The sequence below is a fragment of the Mus caroli genome, unplaced genomic scaffold (assembly GCF_978045245.1).
Source record: "Mus caroli unplaced genomic scaffold, Mus_caroli_1 scaffold_8, whole genome shotgun sequence".
NCBI lineage: Eukaryota > Metazoa > Chordata > Mammalia > Rodentia > Muridae > Mus > Mus caroli.
Genome location: NW_028227263.1, coordinates 32,622,394 through 32,650,221, shown reverse-complemented (window position 1 = coordinate 32,650,221; position 27,828 = coordinate 32,622,394). Strand labels below are relative to the sequence as shown.

Here is a 27,828-nt window from a genome sequence, read left to right as displayed (position 1 = left end):
CAATGGAGTGTGCAAAGTGACAAAGGCAAGCATTGGTGTGTCTCAATTCTACTGTCCTTCACACAAGTCCTGTTTTGGACATTCTTTTCACAAGCTTGAGCAGCCTATTCCTGGTGATCCTTCAGTACCCCAACTAGGTTCCTAGCTAGCACAAGCCACTATCATCACCATAAACATATGTGCTGATACTGTTTTAAGTGCTTTTCTTTTTTTCTTTTTTTTTTTTTTTTTTTTTTTTTTTGGTTTTTTGAGACAGGGTTTCTCTGTGTAGCCCTGGAACTCACCTTGTAGACCAGGCTGGCCTCGAAATCAGAAATCCGGCTGCCTCTGCCTCTCCAGTGCTGGGATCAAAGGTGTGCGCTACCAAAGCCAGCTTTAAGTGCCTTTCTTACATTAACTCAGCTCATGCTTACAACAGCCATTGAAAGTACTTATTAACATTCCCAATTCCAGAAAAAGAAACTGGTTTAAGTGCTGTGGCCAATGCACAACAACTAATATGTAAGCAATCTGACTCCAAAGCCTTTACTCTTGACATAATCCACTACAAATATTCAAGAAAGAAATTTGGTTATGTTTTGTTTTGTTTTAAGACAGAATCTCACTATGTAGCTCTAGCTGTCTGGGAATCACTATGTAGACCAGGCTGGTCTCAAATTCAAAGAGATTAGCCTGCCTCTGCCTCCCACGTATTTTAAAATAAAAGACACCCCTGTCAAGGCTATCTAAGGTACGTGCATTTAAAAGATGAAACAAGCTGTGCAACTGTCTGTAACTTGAATATTAGCATAAAGTGAGCCAAGCACTGCTTCTACATACATTTCCAAAAGGTGCTTTTAAAACATATTAGACCTTATTGCTAAGCAAACAGCCCTGTCAACTTTTTGGGAATGTACACACATGAGCCAACAAATACCACATGGACTTTGCTAAAAATGAGTCAGGGGATGCCATGAGAGGGGAAAAAAAATCCCATAAAGGAATCTTGTGGGATACATACTCTTAATGGCTTTCATGTTACCACTCAGAAGAAAGACTGTCTCTGTTCTTTACATGTTACACCATCATCATCTGGTAACTGTTTGAGAGGCTTCCCCACACAAATTATTTAAACGACACAGGAGATCCATTCAAAAAACTTTTTAAAAACATGAATTGAAAACATCTTACCTTCTATTCCCAATCTAATCTTCTTAAGACCCCTCTCCTTCAAAACTGATTTGGCCACATCTCTGTTTTCAATGTACTTGAAAAATCTATATAATTTTGTGCTATAAATAACTGGAATAAAAAAAGACAAAAATATTTCACATTAACATCAAAGTACTTAAGAAATTTACTTCAATTTACCTTGATCATGAAATGGACCTGACATCCCTTAAAGCCCAAATAATGGATGCACTAATGCCAAAGGAAGACTAGCCAACATGACAGGACAATATTCAGTACAGTTAATGTAGAAGCAAATGTCTACTTAAGTGGAAACAAGAAAAGCTTTGATAACCAGTCAGGTAACCCAATCTACAGGAGGGATCTCTTTTTCAAAGATACACATCTACTTATCTTGATGGGATCTGTTCCAACTTTCAGTAAGATAATCAAAAGATACTGATTACACACTATTATCAAGCAGGCAAAGTAAAGAACTTGACTAAGATACCTAAATGGCCTACTCTGGAGGTGGGGAAACTGCCTTGTCAAAGAGCACTTCACACTTTATGTTTCATTGATTGAACAACTATTAACAATTTCCCAAAAGGCAAAGTCCCTCCCCACAAACTGTTTTCCATTCAGGCAAAGAGCCCCAATTAATACTGATGTTAAAAATGGCAGATTCGAGCATTTTCTGCCTAGGTTAGTCTGTTTAGAGCAAACTGGCTTTGCAAAGGGCAGACAGTCCACTGACAACATGTTGAGTCTTCCAAACGTGCTGGGAACTTCAGGGAGTTAGACTGACGGGCCTTCCTCGCCTCCTCTCTTTCTGGTGGAGTTATCGCCCTTAAAAGGTGAACTGCAAGGTTTTGTCAAAAAAAGAAAAACACACTCACAAACCAAACATGCTGGTTTAAGAGTCAATAAAGGAAAATATGTATACAAATTTTACCCATGGGATCAATCTGTGCTTATTACTAAAGCTTTGAGACTACTGATATTGTAAGGTTTTTGTTTTGTTTTGTTTTTTGAACCATTCAGATAGGAAAGAGTAACACTTAGGAAATCAGTCTGGGTGAAGAAAGCCATCTTTGTATGCTCCTTGAATGTATCTTCTTTAGGCTGGAACAGCTTGAAACAAAATGAATCTCATTTAAGCGGTAAAGCTCAAGACAAAGAAAAAAAAAAGACAAAAAAAGAAAGAAAGACAGACAGAAAGAAAGAAAGAAAAAGAAAAAAAAAACAAAACCAAGAAACAGAAATGAAACAGTGACAGAGGAAAAGTTGATCTAACTATAATTTAGTCACCACAGAACTGTGACCTCTGTCCTATAACTGCAACTCCTCTCTTGGAGCTAACCCTATTGAAAGCTAAAATATAAATGATAGCGTCCCACGACCTCCTACACCTGTCCTTTCCAGCTTGGGCCCAAAAGAACAGCTCTTGCAAAAAAAGATGGCAAGAAGAAAATCGGCTGTTCTGCCATCACCAAGGTTATGATGACATACACCATCAACATTCATGAGCACATCCATGCATAGGCTTCAAGAAGTGTGCCCCTTGGGCACTCAAAGAAATATGGAAATCTGCCATGAAGGAGATCAGGACGCCAGATGTAAGCATTGGTACCAGGCTCAATAAAGCTATCTGGACCACAGGATTAAGGAATGTTCTATATTGCATGTGAATATGTTTGTCCAGAAAACATAATGATGATGAGATTCACCAAACAAGCTCTACACACTTGTAACTTACGTGCCTGTTACCAGATTAAAAAACCTACTGATTGCCAATGTGGATGAGAACCAACCTGATGAATGTCAAATAAAGTTGTAGAACTGCCTCCAAAAACAAAAATAAATTATATATATGATAAACTCTTTTTAACCAAAAATAATTTAGTATGTTTATTCTGAGTTTGGGTACCTTTTTGTTTTTCCTGTATTGCTCAACTTTTTATTCCACCCAATCGAGAAAAATCACCGTCAGAAAAAATGTCAAAGACTGAGGAAACAGCAACAAAGACACCTATTATATCTCTACAAAAGACTCACAACACTAGGTATAGGATATGATCAGATACACTATATGAAGTTCTTAAAGAATTAAGTATTTTTAAAGAGAATCATAACATTCATGTAAGTCTATCATGTAAGTGCAAACCTGTCTGTTCTGGAAAGTGCTACCACAGCAAGTCAGAAAAAGCTTCTGAAAATGGTTGACAAAGTGGCCATTTGCAATCTTTGCTTAGTTTTTGAAAAAAGATTATAAAATGGAAAAACATAAGAGATTAGAGTTTTTATATTTTCTGTATTTCTACAGCTTTTACCTAAACTCAATAGAGTCTAACCCTTACCAGGTTAATAGGCTAGATTATGCTAGCTCACCTATGACACTGTTTAAAATGCTTGTATTGGGTTCATAAAACAACATAACAGATCCTTTCTAACAGAAACAAAACAAAAAATTCTAACCACAAAGTTTGGAAGTAAAAAAAGACCTCAGTGTTGCTCAAGATAAGCTAGTTTGGTCAGACACAACTGGAGAACTAGTTTGGTTCAATAAAGCTTTGGAAGAGCTACTATAAAAGCACAAATGATTTCAAGAAGAAATCTTGGAACTTAAAGTTACCTACAGTCAACAAAATTCAAAACAGTTTTTGTGCTTGACAGGCATGGCTGGGCACACTTTTCTGCACAGGCTCAAACAGTAAATACCCTGGGCTTTGCGAGCCATGCAATCTCTGTTGCAGCTACTCAGTTCTGCCATGATAGCACCAAAGCAGCCAAAGGCAATACAAAAATTTTATAAAACAGGCATGAACTGGATTTAACCAAGAGCTAGTTTGGTCCCTGGGGTAGGAGAAGAGTCTCAGACCCGCCCTTTAATTACTACTAAAAGATAGAGATTATCCATATAATGAACCAGGAAAGAGAAGCATGGCAAAACACTTACTCTGTGAATATTCTTCTCCCATCTGTGGTGGATACTCCTCATCCCAATCAACTACATCATCATCTGTAAGCACTACGATATGGCACTCTCGTTCCCCACTCTGGGCGCTTGCTACCATGAGAGGGAGGATCATTTCTTCCAGATAAAATTCAAATTGTCTACGAGCACCATCATTTGATAACTCATGCATAAGGGCACCTGAAATGAAACCCACAAAAATATCTTGACATTTTTGGATGCCTGATAAAAGCAGAAGCAAAGAAAAAATAAATAGAACATCACAATAAGTCAGCATCAATTTTAGAATTTCATGTTCGTTATTCTTCAGCTATTGCACTTTACCTAAAAGAGTTCATATACAAAACACAGTCAGAGAAAAATATGGACAATAGTAAAGAGAAGCTGCATTTAATAGGTGAAGGACCAAGGAGCAAGGGAGAGAATGGGAGGCAGAAAAGTAAAGAAGGAGATACACACACACACACACACACATATATACACACACACACATATATATATTTAACAGATAGATATTTTTTATTAGATATTTTCTTCATTTACATTTCAAATGCTATCCCAAAAGTCCCCTATACCCTCCACCAACCCTGCTCCCCAACCCACCCACTCCTGCTTCCTGGCCCTGGCATTCTTCTGTACCTAACCCTAACCCTAACCCTGTATGATCTTTGCGAGACCAAGGGCCTCTCCTCCCACTGATGGCCACCTATGACATATATATGCTACATATTCAACTAGAGACATAGAAGAAGGATATTTTAAGAGGAGGTGTTAACAGAGGTGCTCAGAAAACTTAGCAGTAAAAACAAATGCCAGAGTTACCAATACATTAATTAGCATTGCTCATAATCTTCTAGTCAGCTCAATGCTACAAAAAAAAAAAAAGATTCTGCTAAGAGTACACACGATGCATACAAACTGGGCTCTGTGAGGGTAGCTAAAAACAAATGAACAAATTCAGTAACTTGTTTTAAAAATATTTATGGGTGTGGTGGCACATGCCTTTAATCCCAGCACTTGGGAGGCAGAGGCAGGTGGATTTCTGAGTTCAAGGCCAGCCTGGTCTACAAAGTGAGTTCCAGGACAGCCAGGGCTATACAGAGAAACCCTGTCTTGGAAAAAAAAAATATTTTCTGTGTATGAGTGTTTGTGCACCATGTGTGTGCACGCATCATGCCCACAGAGACCAGAAGAAGGTGCTGGTTCCTCTGGGACTGGAATTACAGATGTTTGTGAGCTTCCATGTACATGCTAGGAACTAAACCTGAGTTCTCAGCCAGAGAAACAAGTGCTCTTAACTGCTGAGCCATCTCTCTAACCCCCAAAAGATCTTTTAATAGTTTTCTTTACATTTATTTCCTTTTATTTTGAAAAAATGGGGTGTCTCAGGAAGTCTACAGTGGCTTCAAATCTACAACATAGCTGATTTATTTAATCTTCCTAACAACTCTGCAAAATAACTGTTTCCAATTAAAGATTCTAAATATTCAGTTAAGACACCTATTTTAAGGAAAAATATTAAAGATTAGAAAGCCTTACTATACCTATTTTATGTAATTCCATAACAAATAAAAGATCTTTTACAGTGATGATAAAAGAATGGGGCATGATCAGAGATGTGGGTAATGCCAGCACTTGGGGGATAAAGGCAGGAGAACTAGGATTTAAGGCCATCCTCAGGTATATATTGAGTTTGAGGCCACCCTGGGCTACATAAGATCCTGCTCCAATACACACACACACACACAAGAGAGAGAAAGAGAGAGAGAGAGAGAGAGAGAGAGAGAGAGAGCGAGCCAGCAAACTATGTCTGAAGGAGAGGAGAACTAAGAATTCCAACTGTATGTATATGTGGCCTAGGGATGCAATCTTTGATTTCTAATGCCAAGTATACCTTGTAAGAATTATTTATATCTTCCATGGCGCTCAAGATACTATCTCACATAGAGATTAAAAAAAGATAAAAATTTTAGATGATATGATATAAAAAGTAAAAATAAGTCACACTTTAGGAAAAGGGTCAGGGTTCCCAAGCTAGGACATATTAGTAACAAATGATCCATGAAACAGTAAAAGAGAAAAATCTCTTAAGAGTTCATTAAGAAAATTATTAAAGTTGAAAAAGTTGCTGGGCAGTGGTGGTGCATGCCTTTAATCCCAGCACTTGGGAGGCAGATGCAGGAGGATTTCTGAGTTCAAGGCCAGGAGTAAGAGTGAGTTCTAGGACAGCCAGGGCTATACAGAGAAACCCTGTCTCAAAAAACAAGAACAAAAACAAAACAAAACAAAACAAAAACTTGAATAAAGTTTAGAAAATAACAGAGCTATCTAGAATTCTTCAGAGTTCAAGAAATACTTTTTTAAAAACCAGGACGCTTTATAATTGAACTAAACCAATATCTGTAGTCTACGTAAACAACATATTCAGGCTTTACACCACTATTAAACACAAAGCTCATACTTACTGAGATCTCTACATTTAATTGTACTGTATTCAAAGGAGATACAAAGGTAATCACACGCTTCTCGCAGTTCAGGAATGGATATGCCATCAGGGCAGCGGATGATCCCTGTCTTATAGTAATCCTGCAGGGAAAAAATTAGAGAAAAATGTATTAAGCACTTGGGTAGTCCAAACCCATTATCAAGGCTGTGTTGGTAGCACTTTCAAAACTAACTAGTGCTCTGATATTTTTAAATTATGGAACAGTAATGTTAGGTGGGACCTCGGTTTACCTAACAATCTTTAAAATTTTACTTATAAAGATAATTCAGTGCCTCAGTACAGGGGAACACCAGGACCAAGAAGTAGGAGTGGGTGGGTAGGGGAGTGGGGGGGTATGGGGGACTTTTGGGATAGCACTGGAAATGTAAATGAAGAAAATACCTAATTAAAATAAAATTTAAAAATAATAATTAATAAAAAATAGGGAGGAGAGGCCCTTGGTCTTGCGAAGATCATATGCCCTGGGGAATGCCAGGGCCAGGAAGCAGGAGTGGGTGGGTTGGGGAGCAGGGTGGGGGAAGGGTATAGGGGACTTTCAGGATAGCATTTGAAATGTAAATGAAGAAAATATCTAATAAAAAATAGATAAAAAAAATAATTCAGGCCCAGAAACACAGTTCATTTCACTGAAATAAAATTACAAATATATACTCTGTAACATCTGAATAAAAAGTCCTTAAAATAAAAGGTTAAGGCTTCAAAGAAGAAAAGCATCTTTAAAAAAAGAGCTAATAAGAACAGTAACAACAAAGATTAGTAAGACAATGTTTAGATGTTTATAAATTTCCATAGTGCTAGTTTGGGATAATAAATTATGGTTCAAAAATTAAGAGAAATTATATGACTTTAGAAATGTTGGAGCGTAACTCCTGAAAGAACTGCATTCAGGGCTCAGAGATGAATTTTTATATCATATGTTCCTGAGGCCATAAACACAAATATGAATTTAAAAACATTTAAAACAAAATAGTAACATATGTCCAAGAAGAGATCTAAACACTTACTGAGGAGGGAGCTTATGCCTAAGTTATTAATATAAACAAACACACTCACCAAAATAGCTCGAAACACAGTAGAACCAATTCCCTCTGCCACCTCATATTCTCCCTTCTCATTGGGACGTGTGAAATTATGTTCCCGGCCAGATCCAAACATCCTGTGATATTAAGTAATTAAGATGCTTTTAAAAAGGAATATCAGTTTCACATATAGGCATAAAATATTACTTAACCATGATATTCTTTCATTATATTAGTAATTATAAAAAATTTGGCAAATGTTATAAAGAGAACATAAAAGGTCTGATAGGAACAATAGTATGGATTACCTTTAAGCAATATTAAAACCAATAACTAAAGATGTCACCCAGAAGTAGGGCACTTGCCTTACATGCAATAAGGACCTGGGTTCTACCACTAGCACACAAAAACACTATCATCTGATCGAGGTACCCGTAACTTCATCACTCAGAAGACTGAGGCAGGAACACTGCCACAGATTCAAAGCTAGCATGGGCTACACAGGAAATTCTAGGCCGCCCTGAAATTATACAGCAAGAACCATATCAACCCTCACCCGCAAATGGTAACAGAAAGTAAGCAAAACAATCATTCTAGAGAAAGGATGATTTGGGAGGGGTATGTTTAATCTGTGCCCTTCCCATGGAACGACTGCTCATCATCAAGTTGTAGTATATTAACAGAACATACAGCAAACTGAATTGGAAAAAAGACAATATAAGCCAGTTAGGCTACTTAAAGTTTCACAAATTCTAAATATAAGGAATCCTACTCAAAATCCTTAGACTTGTATCCTAGAATAGAAAAATAAGCCATTATATGCAAAAATAAGAACAATGGATGAACTGGGCAACGTGGTGCATGAGTTTAATCCAAGCATTTGGATATGATCAAGGCCAATCTGCTCTACATAGTGAGTTCCAGAACAGCCAGAGCTACACAGTGAGATCCTGTCTCCCAAAAATAAAGACAGAAAAGAAAAAGAAAAAAGAAAATCAACCAAGCAAGCAAACCAGTAACAGAGTCTGGAGAATGAAAGTATGGAGACTGGCTAGACATGGTGGCACATGCCTTTATTCTTATTAGCACTTGGGAGGCAGAGGCAGGTGAATATCTGAGTTTGAGGGTAACTTGGTCTAAACAGAAAGTTCCTGGACAGCTAGGGCTGCACAGAGAAACCCTGTCTCAAAAAATATAAACAAGCATGACCCAGAAAATTTTAATTAAATGAGTTAAAAGGAAAAAAAATCCTCTTAACCTTTATTTTAATATAAGAAAAAGTAAAAGAACAGGAATTTTATGTTTTTCAAGACATTATTGGCCCTACTGGTAACTAATGAGAAAAATGAAACAATTTTTAAAAAGTGTTCTTTGCAATAAAGTTTCAAGAAGTACTAAGAAATATCTTAAAATCATTAATTAAAAAAATTGAGCCTCTGAATTCAATAATGCCACTATTTCCAGAGTAAATACAATTATTTCAATTTTTTACTCAGTAGTTTAAGTAGGTTATTCTTTGTTATAACACAGAAATCCATGAAAAACAAAGCGTTTTTTATTTTAAAGTTTTCAAAAATAATGCCAAGTGCTTTCCAGTTCCTATGAATATTAATTTTCCTCCCCAAAGATATGCTTTAGTCACTGCCTGAACAGAGGCTTCCTTCCACTGACTGAACAGCATCAAGAATCAAATGTCATGCTTTCCTCAAACGCTTCCACTTTTTACAAAAGGAATGCTATTCTTTTCAGATCAATGTGAACACCAACTTAAGACAGTTGAAGCAAAATTTCAAATACCTACTTTCCCCCCAATTTTTATATAAAAATAAAGTAGAACAATGTCAAGTCAATAGCTTCTACTAATCATCTCATGATAGTAAAAAAACCAAAAAAACAAAACAAAACAAAAAAAAACCATACTCATGGAAATGCATATTCAAGCCCAATGCTATTTAGAAAAATTATTTAGTTACTCAAAATGTATACAATATCACAACACCAGCATTGATTCTGTACTTCGTCTTTTTCTCTTTCCCTTTATCCCCCTCCTTCCTGGAGCCCCTACACCCATCACAAAAACAGAGTAGGAACATACTTCAAGTTTCTGCCTCATGTAAACATCTATTTCATTTATATCTTCCATCTTAGTTATAGACAAAAACACTGGTATTACAATGAAGTGTTGAACCCTCATTTTAGGCATTTTGAAAACAAATCCTGAGACTGAGGTTCTCATTACTGCAAACTTTACTCAAGACAACTACCTACTACACATTTTCTAAATGACAATTACCTTTACTCCCCACCTTAAATATTTACAACAAACTGACAATTAAAATTTACGTCAACGTGACAATTCAAATTGATTTCACAGTTAATCAAAGAGTTTTCTTTTAAACCAAGCTGATAGGTATTCTTCTATATCTGCTGACTGCTTTAGGAATTCATTTGGGAAATATATCAATGCTAAGATTCATCTGGTTAGATTCAATTTACCAGATCAATCTGTAGAGATCTTTCAGTGTTCTGACTTTAACAACAAATTTGATATTACTATTTGCTATTGCTACAGGTACTGCAAAAGATCATTCAAAGTAAAACCAAATTTAAGGTTGGCTCTACCCACATTCTATTGTATTAACTTAGACAAATTATTTAACTTCCAAAATTCAGTTCTTTTATCTATAAAATAGGAATGTTACATCCCTCTCTACAGCAGAAATTTTACTGTAAAACTTAGTAACTACACACAAAAAAATGACTGTTGAAGTGCTTTAAAATTAGTAATATAATGAGCAGCAATGAAACAAACCTGCCCAACATTGTATTTGGCTGTGCAGTAAAAATGGACGGGTCCACAACAAATCTGGTGTTATCCACTATCAGAGTCACTCGCTCAGATGTCCTCACATTCCGAGCCCCTTCTTTCGCATTCTCATACACAAACACCATCTCCCCAGACGTTTTACAGCTACCATCTGAGCTTGACTGACTGCTGTTCCTGCTACTGTTCCCAGCACTGCTCATGGAGCCATTTGGGGATGCTCTTTGAGGACGAGGACTGCTTGGACGAGAAGAACTATGGTCTTTTTCTCGTTCTGAAATAAAAATATTAAAGTCATACAAATTTTCTTTAAAAAGATTTGAGCCAGGAGGCGGTGTCGCACACATTTAGTCCCAGCACTAAAGAGGCAAAGGCAGGCAGACCTCCATGAGTTCCAGGCTCACCTAGTCTACAGAGCAAGTTCCAGGATAGCTAGGGCTACACGGAAAAACCCTATGTCAAAAAAAAAAAAAAAAAAAAATTGAGAACTGAATTTTCTAAAATGTCTGATATAGAAAAGTTCATTTAAATTGCAGAATTTTTCTATTTCAAATACCCTTTTCAACAAATCCACAAATAAAACCCAAAATATAAAAATTTTTTAAAAAATATTCAAGCTAATTGATGTTGACCCAGCCAAATATCAAAGTTAAGGTAAATCTTTCATTATCATTCTACTGAAAAATATGCAAAAATCAAAATATTCTTTAAGTCAAATAGATGTGAAAAATCAGTGAAAGGTTAACTAGAATATCAAATTTGACAGAGCTATTTTGGTTTCTTTTTGTTTTTGTTGTTGAGACAACAGGGTACTGCTACATGGCCCAGGCTGGTCTCAAACTTATGACCCTCCACTTCAAGGTACTAAGCTTACACATGCCCCCACTCTTCAGCCTGAGAGCAACAATTTAAAACAGTCCTAATTACTAAAAAGGGTTACCGTTATACAGAACCTGAAGTACAACTGTAGAAATATGTTGTATTAATAACACCACACTGAAATCAGTAATTTTTCTCATAAAAAGGAGATCTGAAAAGAAAAAACTCAGCAGGGACAATAAGAAGTAGACAAACAAACAAAACCATAAAACTTTAATGACTTCCAAAGAATTAAGCAACACATGGTATACTGCTTCTTTTCTGTTTGTTTTAGGCTGGGCCTCATGAAGACCAGGTTGGCCTCAGATTCACCATGTAGCTATTGATAACCTCCTTAGTTCTAGGTTTACAGGACTGCACCACTCTGCTAAGCTGATACATTTTCTTCCAAACCTCACTTTTATTAGCCATATAATTATTATCTATTATTTTTATTGATAGAAAATATTGTTAAAGTTTTCTTTAGATGTTCTAATACCCTATAAAAGTATAAAAGGGAAATAAGGATTGCATGGTAAGTTTTATTTCAAGGCTAGATTGCTAAAATTTAAAGGTGACCTAAAAATGTACCTCTGTCTCATCAGTTTTTGCCAAATTTCTTTATGACTCAGGTTACTTAGAACACTCTGTACAGCACACTGATTGTATAATTAGGCTTGCTATAGCTCCAGAGCTGTTCTGACACCCTCCTCCTTTAATTCCTGTTTCCACAAGGCTGGTAGCATCCTGAAAGCAAAATTTACTGGAGTGATAAAATAACTGTATTCTGTTCTCATTTCTCAGAGACTCAATGAATCATGGAAGAGACTATTAACTCTTTTTGTTACTTCTGTCCAATTTTTGCATATGATTGACCTTATTAGATATTGTCAACTGCTCTGCCTAGTAAGATTTAACTTAAATGATTCTGAGTTACCTCAAATTATCAGATACTATCAAATATAGTTAAGTCAATTTAGGAGTGGAGCCTGCTAGGGATTCAGAGAGCCTTGCACATGCTTAATTAGTATTCCACCAGGAAACTATGTATATCTGCAGTTTAAATATGTTCTCACATACACAGGTGGGAGAGTCTGAACCCAGGGCCACATACATGCTAAGCACAGATGATCACAGAAGAAGCTATAAATCAACTCTAAATCAAATTTAGTTATTTATACCTTTCCTATGAGGAAGTTAAAAAAAAACAAAACAACTCAACATTTCCATGCTGCTTAGGCACATTTATGTACTTCATAGTGATACAGTGTGTTGTCCTGAGCTAACAGTGCTGCTCAAGTATGAGGAAGGAAGGAAGGAAGGAAGGAGAAGACCCAAGTTGCTAACAAAGTAAAACATATGCCTTTTTCATCTATTTTTATTATTAAATTTGAAATTCTGTCAAAAATCAGAACAAATAATCCCACAATGGTTATTTTTTTACACTGTTAGCATGATTAACCAGAGAACTATAGCTATAATTTGCCTTACTATTTTATAATAAGCCACTGTTATTAGATAAAAATTAACTTGAAAATTTTCTCTTAAAAAATCTATATTATCACAGCTTCAAAAGCTTTTCATGGTATTTCTTTTATAAGATTGCTCCTAAACTTAAAACATACCTCTATGCTTGATTTAATAAGCTGTCTTTTTAAGTATTAAGATTAGCTAAAATACAAATGACTGAATTACAATAAAGAAGTGAAGTGTTATGCACAACTGAATATCATCACAATTGTAAAAAGACCGCTGACTGCTGACAGGACTGGTGGGGTACATACCAATATGATGCTGCCTTGTTGGTGAAGTCACATTTCGAATACAAGGAGTAAGCTGAGACTCTGCTCTCTCATGAGATGAATCTCGTGATCTGTCACTTGACCTTCGTCTATCTCTTGATCTCTCATGGCCCCCACTAGCACCATGCAGACTCATTTTGGTGTGGTCGACTCCTCCCTTAGCAACACGTGAGGCAGAGCTGATAGGTTAGAAAAGAATATTAATCATAAAAGCAGGGAAAAAAAGGATAGTAAAATATTTTAAGTGAAAACATGCTTTAATATACAACTGATATTTTAAAGTACAAAAATGAAATGTTACTTTTTGATTCTGAAACCTGATTTACCTTGAACCTTTATGTTTGACAGATTCTGGAGTATATGCTTATAAAAACATATTTAATGTTTTATAGATGAAAAAATTAAAACCCCAAAAGGTTAACTGACTATTTTTTGTCTTGTTTTATAGAGACAGACTCTTGCTACAAAGATCCAGTCTCTCTTGCCACCCAGTACTGGTACTACAGGCATTCACTATCATATACAGCACTACCTGACTTCTAAGATACAAATAAGCTTAGTAACAGGAGTTATACAGGTATTTTAAATTTATTCATAATGGGATCTTAGATGAACAGAGCACCAAATTCCAAAACACTAAATAAAATAAAATAAAAATTGAGGTTTGAGTAAAATAACTGGTCTCCTTATTAAACAAGTCTCCAAGCAAACACTTAGAAAAATTTTATAAATGTATTATTACTATGTTAATTACAACTTTTATTTTACTTTCTGATTATAAAAAAATGAGAGAATTTAAAAAATTCAGGAAATGTTACATAGATTAAATTCTACTGTGAGAGGTAACTGAAAACACTGTCCTTTAGCTAAAATAGTCTAGTAACAGAATTCACTACCAGTATTATTAAATATGCACTCTACAGGCAAAATGATATGTTAAATGACAATAGTGTTAAGATCAAATATTAATATTAACATATGTTCTTATCAGTTTAAATACCACTAAAAAGTTTTCTTGAGCTTATCCATGTAGCAATAATACATTATTAATACATATACTGAGAAGTATAAATAATTCACTTCTAAATGTAAAATATGTACATCACAAATATATAACTATTAATTGAGTGGTAAGACAACAAATGCTTTAGAATCTCAAAAGATGAAGACAAAGCCAATAGATTAAAGTTAGGGGCTAACTTCGGTTTTCTGAATAAGAGCATTCACTGGCTTACCAAGCCTGACACTCTGAGTCTGATCCTAGAAACTACATGGTGGAAGGAGTGGAGCATGTCCTGCAAAGCTGTTCTCTCACCTCTGCATGTGAGCACCCCAAAAATAACACATAGGTAGATGAATGTAATTAAAAATTTAGATTAGATTTTGTCACAAGTTCCTAAAATTATGTAAACATTTAATAATGAAAATAGAAACAAACAGTAAAAAAAAACCTAACAATGAGATTACAATCTAGGTAGAAAAGGCAATGGTAGTAGCCAGACCAGAGCCAAGGCAATCCGGAAATGTAGCATGTTAGTAAGTATATCTGACAGTTTACAGTCTAAAAACTATTTTATAGCACATTTTAGAAATAGAAGGTACTTTATGATTTCACAGAAATAAAGAGTCAGACTTAAACTCTCTTTTAATAGTTTCATAATACTGTGAGTTACTTAATATCTGGAAACAGGTCCTCTATCTGTAAGATGTAAGTTCTAAGATCTATTTATTTTCTGTAGTTGATGCTAGGAATAAATCAAGTATAATAAACAGAAGGGATAGCACAGCTGCTACAATGCACCTTTTAAAAGCTAGCTGTTTAGTTATAACAGATGAGGAGAGAAAAGTTCAAACTTCCGTTAGTTATACAATACTAGCCAACATGGTAGGAACACTGTAAGCTAAGCCTTGCTTCATCCTAATGTCCCCTTTATACTCTAGTGCTGTTTTTTTCACCAAAACCACACTGGTTAAAATGTAATCTTATAATTCCAAAAGCTGATTTAAATCCTGTAGTGACTCAAGGTCATCCTTTTTGTTAGTTTATTAACTATACTGCTTGTTATTTTTGTGGTTGTTTTACTATGGAAATCAATCAGCATCCTGTTATAACAGAGATAACAGGTACAGAAGAGAAAGTAGATTTAGTTACTCCTGGAGAAATAAAGGCAGTCTGTTAGCCATTATCGGTCATGTGCTTTTCATAAGCCTTATGAAGAAAAGAATTTTCCACTCTCATGTTCCTTCTAGAAAGGGAGGGGGCAGTTATATTCTTAGAACATAATCATTTTCTTCAAATAGAACCAAGAAATTCTACTACTGGAATAGGAATACCAGAATTTCTGGCTGATTTCTGAAGTAGAAAAAAGGAGTGCTTATTAATAGAAGGATCAGATATGGAGGCGGCAGAACCCTCTATTATTCTCACTGCTAAGTTTTAATCATTTTGACCACAAGAAAGCAAATTTCCTAAATGTGACCCAGTAATTTAATAGACTGTCCAATCACAACTATGGCTAAAGGCAAACACAGGCTAAATGTTCAGTTTGAATAAGGGCCAGGCAGACTAATTAATTGAAAAAGTGTTTTTACAAGACATCATTTTAGTGAGAGAAAGAGAGAGACAGAGACAGACAGAGAAACAGAGAGAGAGAGAGATTGCTAAGTGTTCTACTGAAATACTGCTTTCAATTCTAAACTGATTAGATTGTAAATAAATGCAAAACACTGTCATCACATACAACCATTTTTTCTTTATAAGCCAAAAAGGATGTATGCTGAATCAGCCTTCAAAAATCAGATGTTATAGAAGACAAATTACATTCTCCCCAATTTGATTAAATAATTTTAGATCAGGAAAACACTCTAAAAGACAGCAGCATGTGTAAGATAAAGAACAAGGACAAGCAAGTTCAAGCTCTGCTCCAGGCTGCATCTAAACGAAAGTGCACCTTGTGAACTGATACAGGTGACAAAGAAAGTAGTCCATTCCCAGTACCTGCCTCTGGCCAGGGCAGTGGCAGGACTGCAGTTATTCTCCAGTCCAAATAGCTCCACCAAAAGACTGTAAGAAACAATATAAATAGAGCTTGATATGATGTGGATCAAACCCAAATATGGCCTCTTGGATGGAATCCACAAAAAAAAAAAAAATGAAAAGAGAAAATATGGAAGAAAAATGTCTAGCCTTCTCCCAAATTTGATGAAAATTACAAAGCCACAAATGTAATATACACAGTAAGTTGCCCATACACTTTAAAAAAAAATGCAACAATAAATAGGTTCCCATTGGTCTAGAGCAAAACTCTCAAAAACAAAATGAGAATACTGACATTTTATGACAAAATGACAAATTTATTATGAATATACCTATTCAAAAGACAAAAGGAAGTAGTTCATAAGAAAAAAAAAAAAGCTAAGTAACAATGTAGATCTAATGCAAGGAATGAGAGACCCTGAAAAGAGTAACTGCATTGGAAAATATTTTTCTTACTGTTTTAATCTTCTTCTCTTTTTAAAGATTTATTTATTATTATTCATTAGTACATGTAGCTGTCTTCAGATGCACCAGAAGAGGGCATCAGATCTCATTATGGGTGGTTGTGAGCCACCATGTGGTTGCTGGGATTTGAACTCAGGACCTTCGGAAGAGCAGTCAATGCTCTTAACGCTGAGCCATCTCGCCAGCCCTCTTTTAATCTTCTTAAAAGATTAGCATGAACAATAATTCTAGCAATATGGCACATGGTTTATAGCATACATATGAGTACTACAGAACAAAATTGGGATGGAAGAAATGAGGCTTTTATACTACATAAATAGCAGCATATCACTGGACAGCAGGTTAAAGATAATATACTATACATGTTAAAGCAGCTATTCATACAATAAAGACTTTTAGTTAAAATGTTACAAACTGAAGTAAAACAACCCCTATCCCCTCACATACACACACTTTAGTTTTGGCTAGAACAAATGCTCAGTGGATAAATGTATTTTGCTGTACAAGTATGTGACCTTAAGTTTACATCTCCAGCACACATAAAAAAGGCAAGCAGAGCAATGTGTCTGAGTGGGGTAGATCTCAAAGTTCCCTGGATGATCAGGTTCGGTAAAGAGATCCTTTTTCAAAAAACAAGAAAGAGAGCGATAGTCAACATCAATCTCTGGCCTCTACAGATCCATGCGTGCAAGCACACACACAATTAGTTGTGGCAAACATACACACACCAGCTAATCCAAAAGATGACAAGAAAAAAAAATGAGAAGATGGAAGGAAAAAAAGAATAGAAAATAATATCAAGGTAACAGACATATTCATACATAAATTATCTAAGCTTCTTACATGTAAATAAATGATCTACACCATAAAAGACAGAGATTATTTGATAGAACACAAAGCCAAACCTAAATTCTACCTACAAGAAACACACTTTAAATATGAAGGTACAGAGACAAGAATGAAGAAAGGCACTGTGTAAGCATCAGTTCAATGACAGACAACAGCGGTCATTGTAACAGTGAAGCAGAGCTCAAAGAGGAAGCTCTTTGCTGATGTTCCATTAAGAACATATCACAACTCAAATGTTTTTTTGCCTCATAACCAGACTCAAATTATACAAAGCAAAAACTGATAAATGAGAAAGAGCTAACCCCACAATTATAAAGTTTTTAACACCCTTATGTTATTTTTATATTTATCTACTTGATTGCTTACATATTACAGTACTAAGGATTAAACTCAGAGCTCCACATTTAAGTGGACATTTCACCTCTGAGCTATACTCTTCCCTACTGCAATATTTAGTAGAGGAAGCAGACAGATGTCAATTAGAGATTTTAATAACACTATCAACTGATTTGACCTGACATAGAACACCTCACAGAAGAATATCAGGAAAATCATCGTTTTTATGTGCAAACAAACATTTACAATGACAAACCATATTCTAGACAAACCATATTCTAGGCAATAAAGCAAATCTCAATAATCTTTTTTTTATTAGGTATTTTCCTCAATTACATTTCCAAATCTCAATAATCTTAAAAGGACTTAATTATATAAAATATTTTCTGATTACAACAGAACTAAATTAAAATTCAAAACATTTAGAAAATAAAGATTCAGAAATTAAATAAACACCTTTAGCTAAAAGAATGAAAGGAGAAATTCTAAAATTCAATACACAATAAAACTAAAACTCACCTGACATGTCACAACTCTATGCTATGGCATGCTAGTACAGTGGGGCTTAGGGGGCCAACTTCAGCACTGATTCCCTATAGCAGTGGTTCTCAATGAGACCTCTAATAAAGAGCAGACTAAAAATGAATTAGAAAACAGAAGGAAAACCAATGAAACAAAGGCTCAGAAGATCAGTAATGTTGAGAAACGTCCACCCTAGTCATGGGAAAAGAAAGATTCAAATGGCCACTGTCAGAAATGGTGTTCTGAGTTTACTGAAATTCAAAGAATAGTTAATAATAATTTTTAAAAATCTTTCATTCCAAAAAATTCAGCAACTTGGGAAAATTACAAATTCAAACCTGCTGCAGCTCACTCAAGAATGCAGACACACCGAACAGTTCTGTGTGTATTAAGAAAATTTGAATTTATAATTTAAAACATTCCTTCAAAAAACCCTCCAGTTCCAGATGGCTCCATGATGAATACTTCAAACAGAAATAATACCAACTTTATGCAACTTTCCCATAAAACTGAAAAGGCAGAACTTCCTAACTCACTTTATAAGGTCAGAATTATTCCAACCAGACCAAAAAGCATCTCTAGAAAACTATAAACCTTACAACAGATATTCTAAGTGTTCTTGATAATTACAGTAATACAATGTGAAGATATAATTATACTACCACCTAAATTCAATTTGTCTAAAAACACAAGACTGTTGCTAGATATTTGATCATACTGTGAATCCTGAAATTGTGTTGTTTCCTGGAAAAACATGTTTCTAGTTGTGGTGTGGCTCAGCTTTAGCACACACCTTTAATCCCTTTGGTTGAAATACAGACATGATAACCACCAGTTGTGCCAGCACCATTTGTTGAAAATGCTGTCTTTTTTTCCACTGGATGGTTTTAGCTCCCTTGTCAAAGATCAAGTGGCCATAGGTGTGTGGGTTCATCTCTGGGTCTTCAATTCTGTTCCATTGGTCTACTTGTCTGTCACTATACCAATACCATGCAGTTTTTATCACAATTGCTCTGTAGTACAGCTTTAGGTCCGGCATGGTGATTTCACCAGAGGTTCTTTTATCCTTGAGAAGAGTTTTTGCTATCCTAGGTTTTTTGTTATTCCAGATGAATCTGCTGATTGCCCTTTCTAATTCGTTGAAGAATTGAGTTGGAATTTTGATGGGGATTGCATTGAATCTGTAGATTGCTTTTGCGAATTGATCCATTTCTATTTCCTTGTACTAAGGTCAAATCTAAGTGGATTAAGGAACTCCACATAAAACCAGAGACACTGAAACTTATAGAGGAGAAAGTAGGGAAAAGCCTCGAAGATATAGGTACAGGGGAAAAATTCCTGAATAGAACAGCAATGGCTTGTGCTGTAAGATCGAGAATCGATAAATGGGACCTCATAAAATTACAAAGCTTCTGCAAGGCAAAAGACACCGTCAATAAGACAAAAAGGCCACCAACAGATTGGGAAAGGATCTTTACCTATCCCAAATCGGATAGGGGACTAATATCCAATATATATAAAGAACTCAAGAAGGTGGACTCCAGAAAATCAAATAACCCCATTAAAAAATGGGGCTCAGAGCTGAACAAAGAATTCTCACCTGAGGAATACTGAATGGCTGAGAAGCACCTGAAAAAATGTTCAACATCCTTAATCATCAGGGAAATGCAAATCAAAACAACCTTGAGATTCCACTTCACTCCAGTCAGAATGGCTAAGATCAAAAATTCAGGTGACAGCAGATGCTGGCGAGGATGTGGAGAAAGAGGAACACTCCTCCATTGTTGGTGGGATTGCAAGCTTGTACAACCACTCTGGAAATCAGTCTGGCGGTTCCTCAGAAAATTGGACATAGTACTACCGGAGAATCCCGCAATACCTCTCCTGGGCATATATCCAGAAGATGTCCCAACTGGTAAGAAGGACACATGCTCCACTATGTTCATAGCAGCCTTATTTATAATAGCCAGAAGCTGGAAAGAACCCAGATGCCCCTCAACAGAGGAATGGATACAGAAAATGTGGTACATTTACACAATGGAGTACTACTCAGCTATTAAAAAAATGAATTTATGAAATTCCTAGGCAAATGGATGGACCTGGAGGGCATCATCCTGAGTGAGGTAACACAATCACAAAAGAACTCAAATGATATGTACTCACTGATAAGTGGATATTAGCCCAGAAACTTAGGATACCCAACATATAAGATACAATTTGCTAAACGCATGAAATTCAAGAAGAACTAAGACCAAAGTGTGGACACTTTGCCCCTTCTTAGAAATGGGAACAAAACACCCATGGAAGGAGTTACAGAGACAAAATTTGGAACTGTGACGAAAGGATGGACCATTTAGAGACTGCCGTATCCAGGGATCCATCCCATAATCAGCTTCTAAACGCTGACACCATTGCATACACTAGCAAGATTTTGCTGAAAGGACCCAGATATAGCTGTCTCTTGTGAGACTATACCGGGGCCTAGCAAACACAGAAGTGGATGATCACAGTCAGCTATTGGATGGATCACACGGCTCCCAATGGAGGAGCTAGAGAAATTACCCAAGGAGCTAAAGGGAACTGCAACCCTATAGGTGGAACAACAATATGAACTAACCAGTACCCCGGAGCTCTTGTCTCTAGCTGCATATGTATCAAAAGATGGTCTAGTCGGCCATCACTGCAAAGAGAGGCCCATTGGACTTGCAAACTTTATATGCCCCAGTACAGGGGAACCCCAGGGCCAAAAAGGGGGAGTGAGTGGGTAGGGGATTGGAAGGGTGGGTATGGGGGACTTTTGGGATAGCATTGAAAATATAAACGAGGAAAATACCTAATTAAAAAAAAAAAGAAATACAGACATACCCTTATTACACACTTATTTAATCCCAAACAAGAAGGTAAAATTAATTTGTAGAAGGAAACACCCATGTTTGAAAATGATGTTTAACTGAGTGGCAGATAAAGTGATAAATCAGAGAAAGATTTGACAGAATAGGATATGTTCAACTCTCATGAGAATAGAGAGAAATATAGACTACTTCAACAAGCATTCAAAAGCAATAAAAGAGAAGAAGTCTATTTTATCAAATGGTTTTATAATAGATAAGCAATGGACATTTCACTTCTAGAACGGGAAAGAACAACAGGATTCTGGTGTGGACAGTAGTAAACTCAAAATAGACCACAGGCATAAACCTAAAACTATAAAACTTTTAGAAACAAAAGGAAAAATTCATATATGAGTGAAGTGATAATTGACCACAGAATTAAAAAAATTTGCTCTTCAAAAAAATCACCATTAAAAAAAAACAAAACCCACTGATAAGAGAAAATAATTCTGAGTTCTCAAGATCATGTACATGAATTAAACTCTCAAAATAACAAAAACTATATATAGGTAAAATGAAATATATGAAATAATATTAAATATTATCAATTATTAAAGAAATATAAATTAAAATGACAATAGATCTCAGAATGATCTCAGATTGACCATGGGCCAGCAAAGTGACTCAGCATGTAGAAACATTGGACCTGCTGATCTGAATTTGTTCAAGGATCCCATAAGGTGGAATGAGAGAAACAACTTGAGTTGTCCTCTGACCTTCGCATGCATGCATGCATGCATGAAATAAATATATATTAAGTACTCATGGGGCATGTATATGAAATACAACTCACATATATCTATGGAAGGACTGTTGTGGAAACTGTTCTAGAAGACAACTTGTTTTTGAGAAATAAAACGTATACTGGTCATATACCCCAGATGCTTCATTTTATTTTATTTTACCTCTGAAAAGATATGAAAACATATATCTATAAAACTTAACCTATATATACAAATATTCTTCTAAGTTTTATTTGTAACCACTCAAATTTGAAAAGTATCTGGATGTTCATGGACAGGTGGATAAACTATTGTAATATATTCCTACAGCTGACAAAATTCAATAAAATATGAATATTTTTCACAAGTTATACAAATCATAACAAAGGAAAATCTCAAAATAACTATGCCTAGTGAAAAAGGCAGACATAGTAAATATGTAAAATTTTAGTAAATACAGCAATTGGAAGGGAAGAGAAAAGGGCACTTCAGAAATTTTTGTATGTGAAATATATGGCAATAGACTCATGGTAGTTGAGGTTTTATGGGTACATAAAATATCTAGACTTATCTAACTGTACACCAAAACTGGCTTTTCGGCCACAGAACCTGCTTGAGACTACTATACCATGAAGCCATGTTCATTATGTGTACATAATCTCAGTCAAGTTTTTCCTCATGGTTTTCTCGTTGGTCAACATTAAAGCTTTCCCCACCAGCCTACATAGACTCTTGCATACAGCAGTATAGTTCATGGTCTCAGGAACCAAAAGTATCTCAATAATCAGATTAAAGACAGCTACTAAATCAACTGATGACCATCTACAGAGCTCACAAACCACCACTATCCAATAAAGCTATGGCAAACACCCAAATCAGATTCCTCAATCATGAATCCTAGATTGGTTTTTTACCATTAACTTCTACCACCTCTCGCTATGAAAATAAACCCACTTTACATAAAGTCACACTACCTGCCTACATTTACATTTTTATAACTTTAACTTATAATCTCTACTTATTTCTTTATGTAATACTAATTTATCACTTAATTTCAAAGTCATGCAGCAAACTCTTCAAAACTGTTGAAATCTAGGGCTGAGGATATACCCTACTGGTTAGTGTTTACATAGTATGTAATGAGGCCCAAGGCTCAATCCCTAGATCTGGAGCATGGGGTGAGTTTAAGGATTTTACTAATATGATCACACTTAAAAAGCAAGGATCTGTTACATCAAACCTAATCAATACCAACATAGTGTAAATTTATGCACATAACTTGCAAATTTATCTAAATATTCTAATGAATTCTAGTTTATATGGAAGGCAGGTTCCTTAAAGACTGAATAGGAATTTAAGGCCTCAGTTTTGTGGGACTTCTTATAGAAAGCTTGGAGTTCAGCCTTTGAAAGGATGTGAATCTGTAACCATCATGGTGGGGAAGATGGCAGCTGGCAGGCATTCATGGTGCTGAAGCAGTATATGACAGCTTATAACTGATCCACAAGCGCCAGGCAGGCAGGCAGGTGGGGGGAAGGAAGTGAGGAGAGAAAGAAAGGGAAGGAGGGACTGACAAGGTAAGAGAGAGGGAGAAAGAGAAAATGTCTGGGGTGAGAGAAACTACTGGGAATGGCATAGGCTTTTGAAACCTCATGGCCCACACCCAGTGACACACTTCCCCCAATCCATACTTCCTAATCTTTCCCTAGTTCTACCAACTGTGGACCAAGCATTTAAATACATGAGTCTATGAGGGCCATTTTCATTCAAACCATTAAAAAAAATCAAAATCACAGTCATAATAATCTTTAAAAGATTACAGCAGAACTGAAAGACAATATCTGGAGTATCCTCAAAAGAGAAAAAAATAAGTGAAAAGAAAATCAGATATAACAAAACTTCAGAAGCTGTTGACATAACATTCATATCAGGAAACTGTTAACACACAAACTATATCTACAGTGTGACTGCTGTTCATTTATAGATAATGACCTTATAAAGCAGACAGACTTAGCACAAATATACATGACAGCAATAATTGTTAGTTCGAGGAGTTATCTTACCTATTTTGAATACTTCTGTCTTAGGTTTCTATTGCTATAAAAACACTATGCTCCAAGTAAGGAGAGAAGATTTTATTTGGTTTATACATTCTGATCACAGTTCATCACTAAGGAAAGTCAGGGCAGGAACTCAAGGCAAAACCAAAGCAGAAAGCCAGGAAGGAATGCTGCTTACTGTCTGGCTTGCTCAGCGTGCCTTCTCTATGCAACCACAACCAGGGTTGCCTATGTGAACTCAGTCTTCCCACATCAATTACTAATTAAGAAAATGCCCTCAAGAGACTTGCCTACTAAGTCAACCTAATGGAGGCAATTCCTCAATTGAGGTTCTTCTTCCCAGACAACTATAGCCTTTGTCAAGTTGACAAAAATAAACAATCATTCTCTGGTATATCTTAGTAAGTTTGTGGATTGTAGCTAAGATTTCAGGATATAAATAATAATCTAATCACTTTACTAGTTATCTGAAATCAGGGTCAATTAAGTCCTAGGTCTAATATATGAAGCAAAGCTCAATTTCAGAGTTCATGCTGCTAACCTCAAGTAAGTCTGACTCAAACCAAGTTTAATTTATTTACCAAATCACTCTTCTCCAAATATACAAAAGCAGTTACTATTCTAAGAGTCCTTAATAACCGAGCCTGGCGGTGTGCGTTATGGGGCTGTCAGAGGCCATACTGCACTGTTGTTTCGTGTCAAGTTTACTGACACTGTACTCACTCTTTCATGCTGATGTCAAAGCCACACAGAGTGATTTAACAGACTTTACATAGACTCTTGAAATTCTTTTATGTTTAGTTCTCTTACCGACCTTACATTCAAGGGTATCTTAATCAAAACATAAAAGTTCAAATATATTCCAAGAGCACAAGTTATATTAACAAGCTAAGAGAAAATTTAAAGTTGGTTTGCTTTTTAAAAACTCATTTCACATTTTCATCTGGTCATCTTTAAGTTAGTAATATATTATCCTTCCCATTTCTATTCCAAAATGTGCCTGCAAAATTAGGCTCAGAATCTTTCAGCAGTTCTTATGCTCTTATAAATCTTCAAAGACCACAAGAATTGCCAATAATTTGAAGATCTTGACTGAATGCAGCTCCTCCTTCTATAACTTGTACCTTTACGTTTCTGTGTACTGGTTTCTATGTCCTTAATAATGCTTGTTTTATTGTTACTGGTGTTTATAGTCGTCTGTTTTTCCTCTCTAAGAAGCTTCCAAGATAGGGCTGAGGTCTCTCCTTCATTGTTATACTTTCCTCGACTAACTTTCTCTTAATGTTACAGAAGAAACCCTTCTGAACAGTGTTCCTATTTTCTAATGTCTCAGCTCATTTGAACCCCAATATTTCTGATTTTTATAAGGACCTTTAAAAATACTTTATAGCCATTTGCTTCATTTAAAATACTGTGTATATCTTTAATAAGATCAAGGTGAAATCAGACCAAGGATCTTTTTACTGTCAGAAAATAAAATAAAATAAAAATTACTTTTTTATTTAACTCCTTAAGACAGTCCTCTTTTAAAAGAAATTTATAGTATGAAACCATGCTAATCTTTTCTATAGCCAAGTTCCAAAACAGCTACAATTGATTAAATGACAAAGTATATATAAAATACTGTGTAGCCAAACTATGCTATAGAAGACCATAACAGAATGTCCATAATTTTTAGATAATGTATCTTATATAACAGAACATATAACAACTCTGGGAGTCATTTTAAGTGTACATGTGATATACATACATATATACATATGTATGTGTGTGTATAAATATTTTCATATGTGCATATATACTCACATCTGGCTAAATATGAAATGCCTAAAACATTTTCTTTTAGAAAATAACATTTCATCTATATGCTTTTCTGTGCTTACCAAATTTATGTAATGAATATGTATCACTTTCATAATAAGAAAAGCAGTATTATCAGAAAAGAACCAGCAGAACCTAAGAAAGTATTCTACAAAGTGTAAGGTAAGAAGATTAACCTTGAAGTTGTCCTTTTATGATTTTATTATAGTAACAAGCTTATAAAATAATTTCTAGACCCCCAATATCAGATTACATATTATATATACATATATATGTATATAGATAAAATCAATATGTAATATATTCACACACATGTATATAGACACACACATGCATATATATATACATATATATATCTCAAGATAATTGAATGATCATTCATATTTTTAGGGGCTAGGCAGAAAAATAAATAGAAGATGTTGAGATAAGGAAAAGATATTACAACTATTTACATTAAAATAATTTTAATATTCTGAATATATTAAAAGTCCCTACAAAATAATTGGTAATAAAGGCAGAGTAAAATTTATTAACATTTTAAATTGTGCTAAAATTTCCAAATAAAGCAAGTACTGTCACCTATGAAGAATAATATCATAGCAAGAGCACTTATCCTGGTTTACAAATTTTTCATCTAGGTTAACATTAAATTACACTAACCCAAAAAATGTGCCTGGCGATCTCTCTCAGTAGCAGCATTTAGTTTTTCTACTCACATCCTGTAGACTAGACAGTCTCTTACCCAGCCAGGGCTTCCCTCATTCGAAACAAATTCAGTCTTGTAGAAAAATTACTACATATTAGCAGTTTCATTCATCTTTAATTCATTCCAAAGCAAAATCTCCTTAATTCTATCTTTAGGTAACTATTTCATTTTTCTATCTTGAATTTTATTTTCAATGTATGAAACTGCTTCAAAATTTGTTTCCTTAGCCAAGTTTTGCATTCATAAAATATAATACTAAATATAATGCATTCTCAAGTCACAAGAAATAACAAAGCACCAAACCCATGAAAACAATACTAACATACTCCATTTATTTTAAATGTGCCATTAAACTGAAAGCAGAAGTACCATCTTTTACATTTAGAAATGCAAATGACTATTATAAAACAAAGGCCAGCATTTCACTCTCTACCTCTCATATTCATTCTTGTATATACTTATAACCCAGAGATAGCATGTAAGAAATGAATACACACCTTCCTTTAGTATATGCCAGGGTAGACACACAAAAACAAGAGAAAAATTTTGAAATCAGAGTGTAAAGGGACTCTGCTTTTTCAAACAATGCAGCACTGAAAGCCAGGTCAGCATCCTTGGGCATTACTAGGAAACTTTAGTTCATCTGGTTTTTCCATCATCCTCAAGATTCTTCTGAACTGTCAGAAAATCTTCCAGTCTCCTCCTACCTCACCTGTCCAGACTTCCTTTAGCTTCCCTCTCTACTGTGTAATCCTGCTGTTGCAGATATTTAAGCTTTAAATGTTCAGAGATTCAACCCCCTCTAAATATTAATTCAGCTCATTTTCTCACAGACACTGACTCAGCCGTGTGGGTTGTGCAGCACTGACGTTTCTAACCAAACAGCATCGTGTGAGCTGTGATCATCCCACTTCTCCATCCCTGAACAGTGATTGGATATTGTAATTGATAGGCAGGTGGAAGAAAACGCAGGAGATGAGGGCTTAGAGATATGTAGACATGTTGCCAAATGCCATCTGTAAAGCTAATTCCAGCTCTGACAGCTTGCCAGGTTTTAGGAACTAGGATGCAGATAACTCCTTCCTTTCAGTATCAGTGTATCCCTTGTAGACAGTGAGCTCTTTTAAACCACAAGGAAAATACCTGCAACCTAAGCATCCACCCAACTATTCTTTTAAGAACCAAACTTTCCTATTCTAAATTGCTGCTGGAACTATTAAAGGGGAACTGGAAAGCATGTTTTTCGTGTAGTGTCCAAAAAAATGAGCATGCGTGCTTCTGGGT

General features: G+C 35.4%; 1 protein-coding gene across 8 annotated transcripts in view; it reads right to left on the bottom strand.

The window, feature by feature from the left end:
- Positions 1 to 27,828, bottom strand: part of Btbd10 (BTB domain containing 10) — a 61,826-nt gene that overhangs the window by 12,300 nt on the left and 21,698 nt on the right. For 7 of the 8 annotated variants that reach the window (XM_021166507.3, XM_029479655.2, XM_021166515.3 and 4 more), the window contains 6 exons: positions 13,118 to 13,314; positions 10,464 to 10,749; positions 7,686 to 7,788; positions 6,592 to 6,712; positions 4,109 to 4,306; positions 1,171 to 1,281 (listed from right to left, as the gene is read on the bottom strand). In XM_021166507.3, coding sequence (XP_021022166.1) covers positions 1,171 to 1,281; positions 4,109 to 4,306; positions 6,592 to 6,712; positions 7,686 to 7,788; positions 10,464 to 10,749; positions 13,118 to 13,314 — 1,016 coding nt within the window. Of the gene's footprint in view, positions 1 to 1,170; positions 1,282 to 4,108; positions 4,307 to 6,591; positions 6,713 to 7,685; positions 7,789 to 10,463; positions 10,750 to 13,117; positions 13,315 to 27,041; positions 27,372 to 27,828 lie in introns of those variants that run through there. The other variant, XM_029479654.2, reaches the window with a different exon arrangement.